The sequence below is a fragment of the Arachis ipaensis genome, chromosome B07 (genome assembly GCF_000816755.2).
Source record: "Arachis ipaensis cultivar K30076 chromosome B07, Araip1.1, whole genome shotgun sequence".
Lineage (NCBI taxonomy): Eukaryota > Viridiplantae > Streptophyta > Magnoliopsida > Fabales > Fabaceae > Arachis > Arachis ipaensis.
Window position 1 is genome coordinate 118,589,984 of NC_029791.2, and position 6,662 is coordinate 118,596,645.

The 6,662-nt window shown below is 41.6% G+C and overlaps 1 protein-coding gene across 1 annotated transcript in view; it reads right to left on the bottom strand.

Annotated features, from left to right (window-relative positions):
• LOC107607816 overlaps positions 358–6,662 on the bottom strand; it is a 7,894-nt gene continuing 1,589 nt past the window's right edge. The window contains exons 2-7 of the mRNA XM_021107969.1: positions 6,007–6,653; positions 5,026–5,914; positions 4,260–4,925; positions 3,457–3,671; positions 2,751–2,974; positions 358–1,937 (exon numbers count right to left, since the gene is read on the bottom strand). Of these exons, the coding sequence (XP_020963628.1) occupies positions 1,142–1,937; positions 2,751–2,974; positions 3,457–3,671; positions 4,260–4,925; positions 5,026–5,914; positions 6,007–6,653 (3,437 nt within the window). The 3' untranslated portion in view covers positions 358–1,141. The remainder of the gene's footprint in view (positions 1,938–2,750; positions 2,975–3,456; positions 3,672–4,259; positions 4,926–5,025; positions 5,915–6,006; positions 6,654–6,662) is intronic.

Below are 6,662 nucleotides of genomic sequence, written 5' to 3' on the forward strand. Positions count from 1 at the left end.
AGAGGGGTAGGGCCCTCCCCTTATATATTCTGTCAGTGGGACGGGTCCCACCGGATAGGCCTCCTTCCTCGAAATTTCCCCCTTCCAACTGTAATGGGCAGTCCTGGAGGAAAGGAGTTACTCGACCGTTCTTATCGGGTCGTTTGTCAGCCACTCGCCGAGCGGCCGGGGCGCTGCATCAGGTGGGCCGGGCCGGAACAGTTATATAAGCAATCCCTTTTAGAAAATAAAGCTCTTGCATCAACTGGTGCATTTGTAAGATTGAATAAACAACTATAATGCATATTCACTAAAATCAACCACCAAAATTAGTCACCGATATAAAATATATGTCGAAATGCAAATTACAAATACATATTGAAAATAAATTAAACCACACATATATTTATACACAAATACATTGATGGCTAATTTTAATAGCTGATTTTGGTATCCCAATAGCATTTTTGCTAAATAAAAAACCACCAACAATGCTACGACTCTTGCTTTCCAAGCAGAGTTCAACCTCGCTTCGCACACTCCCATTCATCTTCAAACTCTCCATTCTTAATTCACTTACTTTCTCTAGACCTGGTAGTCCTTCATATATATGCACTTCAGATTCACAATTCAAAATTTGACCTAGCAATTGCATATAACACAACTTGGGTAACACTAGTAACACTAACTAGAAAGAAAGGAGAATACAACAAATTAAAGCACATTTTGCTTCACTAGATCATTCTTGAAACTCTTGCTAACATCCTGTCTCCTCCTACTCCTAGAGTCCTAGGCATATGGAATAAAATATACAACCACCTACAACCAATTAACCAATAAATGAATTTTTCTGTACAAAATTTTACCTAACTGTAGGATGAAGTGTGTTACAGGACATGATTTAAGATAACTACTTCCTGAACATTGAGGCACCCCAAACCTTTGTTGCTGAAAGTTATTCTAAGATAGAACCTCTTGTATGGTATATTTCAAGAGGCACTTCCCTACGGTACAACATTAATTCTAGCTGCAAAAATGGTGGTTAGTGCTAAATCTCCGATGCATAATAGATCCCATGCTCTCTAAACTCCTTCATTCGATCCACACTTGGGTAAATGCAATCTCAAGCCATAAAATCAAAACAAGACAGCTAGCATCTCTATTACGAGGCTTTAGTGTTTTGAAGCCTGACTTGCTCATGAGCCTTCACCACCTCTGAAGTGAAACTTTCTAATGTCTTAAATATGGGAATTAAACCTGCTTGTAAACTATTAGAAGCTGCATCGCGGGCCTGCTTGATGGCTTCTTTATGCCTTGCTCTCTCTTCATGCAATCTCTTCTTCATAGAATCTAGATCCACTTTTAGATCATCTAGTGGTGAAACACCACTTTCAGAATGACCCTTTGACAGTGCTGTCTTCTGCGAAACTCTATCATGCACATGTTCTGTATCTCCCATTTCCCTGCGCAAGGTTCGAAGCTGCATCTCAAAATCTTTCTTCAGATACTCTGCTTTGATTCTCTGACGTTGCGCCTCGTCTTGCTTCTCCCATAGCTCATGTAGTCTTTGGGCAAATTCATGCATGGCATCTGCCACCCCCCTTTCTGATATTCTATTCATTGCTTGATGCCAATCATTGCAGATCACAAAAACTGGCGGAGCTCCAATTCGACTAGGAGAGAAGGGGACAACACCATCAGCGGTTTCTTCAGGTTCATCGAGAAGGCACCTTCTGAGCCACTCGTTCAGATTTTCAACATATGATTTTTGCATCTTGACCCAATTGTTGAACTGACTGCACCAATTTAGAAGCTCCTTTTCAAGTTCTAGGATGGCCTTCAAACTTTCGTCTCTTTGTAAACCAGTGTTAATTTTAAGAGAGTGAGTTTTACTCTCCATGATAGCTTGGAACTGTTTCTCATGGCATTTGAGCATGAATTTCCACATTCTTGTCAATCTGTTGAAACAAATGGACTATTAGTCAAATCAAATCGTAGACAATATAGCAAAGGGAAAAGCCAAGAACAATTCAACCATGATTGAAAACACAAGATTTTGACATACAAAAGCAGAAAGGATAATGTTAATAATGACACCTCAAACAAGTGTTCAACCAGCTCCAATTTTACAAGAGATGATCCCTTTTATCATCTATTTAGCCTCCAAAAGATATAAGCACACCTTATTGAAGATAAAAATCCTCAATTAAATATCTGAGCTGCCATGTTAAAAACCTCATAATCACCATCCATTCTCGACCTCCTTCATCCAAGAGTTTCCACTAGGAATTTCCCATCCTTACATGGGCATGGATAGAGGAGTGATATTTTGTTAATGAAACAAAAAGAGTTTTGGACACACTAAATTGATGAAACTTGACGGAGACCAATTGGCTGAAGCATGAGGACAAAAGGAGGGTTTTACTTGGTTAAATTCCCCGAAAGATACATTATAACAATTACAGGTTCACTGTCTCAGATCTAAATGCACACACAAAGACATTAAATCAAGGCCAAAATGACGTGACGCTTCAACTTTTGCTGGGAGTAGATAAGAATAATCATTAATACATCATTACTCACTTCAATCTAATCCTTAAAGGGAAGAAGAAACAGCCAAACAAACTGATATTTGAAATAATACCCCCACCCACCCTGCTCCTCTTCCCAACCAAAATTATTTCCCTTTCAAAGACTGTCTTGATGGTAAGACGCTACCAAGCACTCACAGATAAACATTAACATAGTGATTAAGTGAAGAAATTCAATACCCAGTAATCAAAGCTGCAAGTTGAGGCTGCAATTCATCATCCCTCAATTTGTGTATCCGCAATGATATGGCTTCCACAGTTCTGATGGAAATATTTATTTTTGTCAGCAACTTTTTTATTGATGCCTCAGTAGCATCAATTTTAGTAGATTCAGCTCCTCGATTATCCAATGTTTTCAGCCTCTTGCATTGTTTCTCATAAATAGATCGTAACCTCTCTTCATCCTGAGAACAGAGAAAAATTATGAACATGTAAACACAACTGAAATGAGCAAAGAAAAAAATTACCTAAGCTAGAATAAATATGAAACAAACAATCCATGCTCACGATCGACATATCCACGACCTACTGGACCTCAAATAACAGAGGTTAATCCTCTCCAACACGCGCGGATGTCAAACGGAAACTATATGAAGGGAATGTAGAAGCTTTTTTTTTTTTTCCTAAAAAATTAGATTATATTGACAAATAGATCATTTTAGGTCCTACCATTTATAATTCACAGATCATTTGTGTAAGAGAAGGTGGAGACTCACATGTAGTTGTTTTTATGTGAAGTTGATTGTTGAGAACTATTAAAAGATTTGACATGTTTGACTAAATTATCATTTAACAATTCTTAACTATCACTTTCACACAACTACATGTGAGTTTCCACCGTAAAAGAATCTAAACTCTTGGTTAATTTCAATAGTCATATTCATACCTTAACTTCCTTATACAGTTTCTTCTCCCATGCATAAAGTTTCTCCAAAGTAGATGAAAGGTTTAAAGGATTTGTATTGAACTCTCTCCCAGGTTCACCACAATATGCTTTTGCCATTTTCATTGCCCTAGAAGATAACTGCACTGGAGGCCTAGATGGAGGATGGGACGGTAACCTAGAAGGTGCCAATGAATGTACGATTCTGGAAAACATAACTGGAGGAAAAAACACATCAGGATATTAGATCTGGAAACAGTAACATTCACAACATTTAGTTCATTAAAATACTTAGAGGCCACTGTTTATGGTGGTATGGAGAGTAAAAATTCAAAGAATGAAATCAATAAAATCCCACAACATATATTTAGTAGAAAAATCATCTGAAGAATTCATCTTACATAGACCATTATGTCAGACGGCACCTGCATTTTCTTGAGGCTTATGAAATCACAATCAATCTACAGCTGAAAGTCTTAAAACAACTATTCCAAAATAAACCTGCTTCCATTTAATCAAGTAAACAGCTCATTGATAACATTAAAATCTAATTTTATTAGGTTAATGTGGTACAACACATGCCTCTATTTATCTCCTAATGATTGCTTAAAGAAGTTCCCCCACCTGGACAGGTTCATCACTCAGCCAAAGAAGCAAAGAAAAGCAACATTAACATAATCCACATTAATAGCTGTCTATAATGGAGCAACAACACTAGTATATACACACAGAATCAAAAGCTAACAAACCACAAGAATCTAACAAGAATGCTATGAAACAAAGAACGTCTAGAATCACATTGATACCTTTGAATGGAGCAACCCTGGACCGATAAGGTGGCTTGCAAGCCTCAAGAAGAAGTGCAACCTCCTTCCCAACATTAGAGGCAGTCTCAAACTCATCCCTGATTTCCTGAACAACCTCTTTTAAATCCCTGGTTCCATGAGGAGACAAAGTGGTCAAGCTACTCACTTTTGAAGAAGAATCACCCCCATCAACTGCCGAGACGGTTGCTTCTACCTCAAAAGTCACCCCTTTCTTCCTTCCTAACCGCTCCCCATCCTCCTCCTCCTCCTCAGGGGAGCTCCTAGAAACAATGGTGTCAGGGCTGCTGCTAGTCTTAATCTCCTTCTCATGAAGGGAACCAGAACCACCACCACTATCATCACTACTTCCATGGAACCTCACGGTCTTATTGGAACTCCCCTCACCATTTTTCCTTTGTTGTTTTCGTTGTTGGGGCATTGATACTGGCACTGCCTTTGAATTTGAGGTACCTTCTCCAAAATCCCTCTCCCTAAAATGTTGTTTTTGTTGTTGGTGGTTTTGCATTGGTGGTGCTTTTTCCTCATTCAATATCTTCTTCTTCTCCTTCTCCCTGTGGTTCTGGAGAACCTCCTTCAGCACTTCTTGCTCAGTCTCATCTTCCAATTCTGGAATCAGATAGATAACCCGAGTAACCATTGTCATAACTATCAAACACATTCAAAAAATCCCATGCTGAAACCCTCGGCGGAGATGGGAGATGGGGGGGCGGCGGAGGCGCCGCCGGCGAAGCTGTCCTCTGTTGACCGTAGTAAGAATACTCCGCCCCCGGAGGCGGCGGAGAAGAGAGAAGAAGAAACCCAAAATAACCACCAGCACCACCATTGTAACCAAACCCGTATCCACCATAACTATTTTGCGGGTCGGGCCATTGACCCGACTCTGCAACACGGGTCTGTGGCTCTTCGTAGATCATGGATCTTCCAGGAGGCGCGGTTCTCTTCATGTAGAAAGCATATGTATGATTACTATTATACCCTTCCCCTTGTGGATTGTGCCCCCAATCTTGTGGTTCATGATCATGGTAATATCCGTACCCGTAAGGTGGTGGTGCTTCTTCGTCATCTTCTTCAATATCGTGCTCTTCCTCTTCGATGTGGATGTGACCCGAAGAAGAAGAGCGCAATTCGGAATCTGAATCGGACAGGTGTATGTGTGACCCACCGTCGATCTCGTCGCTCCCGGAAGCATCGCCGCCATGCGAAATGGAAGTTGAAGAAGTTGAGGCCCTGATTTTGTTTTTGGTTTTGGTTTTTGTATTTTTAGAGGGTTTTCCTTGGTCGGAGGGCAATGTGAGGACTGGGGAGCTGAGAGAGGAGGGGGAGGAGCCGGTGACGGAGGCGGAGGCGGTGGCGAAGACGAGGTCGTGGTCGGCGAATTTACGTAGCGCTTCGCCGATGTCTCTGAGGGAGTGGAAATAGGCGACGTGAGCAGCGGCGAGGGCGTAGCGGTGGTCGGAAGCGGCTCTGAGGAAGTCCCGTCGTTCTCTGCAGAGAGTGACGAGTGGGAGGTGGTCCACCTTGGAGCCTCCGCATCCCATGTTCGTCACGGCAGAAGCAGGGTCATGATGGTCATTCCACCATTGAGACAAAGAAAGAAGAAGGAGTGGTGTTTGTTTGTGTTGATGAGTTTCGTACTGTTCAGTGTTTCAGTCAGCTCTGCATTCTTTTAGAGATCAAAAGCTAACAAACCACAAGAATCTAACAAGAATGCTATGAAACAAAGAACGTCTAGAATCACATTGATACCTTTGAATGGAGCAACCCTGGACCGATAAGGTGGCTTGCAAGCCTCAAGAAGAAGTGCAACCTCCTTCCCAACATTAGAGGCAGTCTCAAACTCATCCCTGATTTCCTGAACAACCTCTTTTAAATCCCTGGTTCCATGAGGAGACAAAGTGGTCAAGCTACTCACTTTTGAAGAAGAATCACCCCCATCAACTGCCGAGACGGTTGCTTCTACCTCAAAAGTCACCCCTTTCTTCCTTCCTAACCGCTCCCCATCCTCCTCCTCCTCCTCAGGGGAGCTCCTAGAAACAATGGTGTCAGGGCTGCTGCTAGTCTTAATCTCCTTCTCATGAAGGGAACCAGAACCACCACCACTATCATCACTACTTCCATGGAACCTCACGGTCTTATTGGAACTCCCCTCACCATTTTTCCTTTGTTGTTTTCGTTGTTGGGGCATTGATACTGGCACTGCCTTTGAATTTGAGGTACCTTCTCCAAAATCCCTCTCCCTAAAATGTTGTTTTTGTTGTTGGTGGTTTTGCATTGGTGGTGCTTTTTCCTCATTCAATATCTTCTTCTTCTCCTTCTCCCTGTGGTTCTGGAGAACCTCCTTCAGCACTTCTTGCTCAGTCTCATCTTCCAATTCTGGAATCC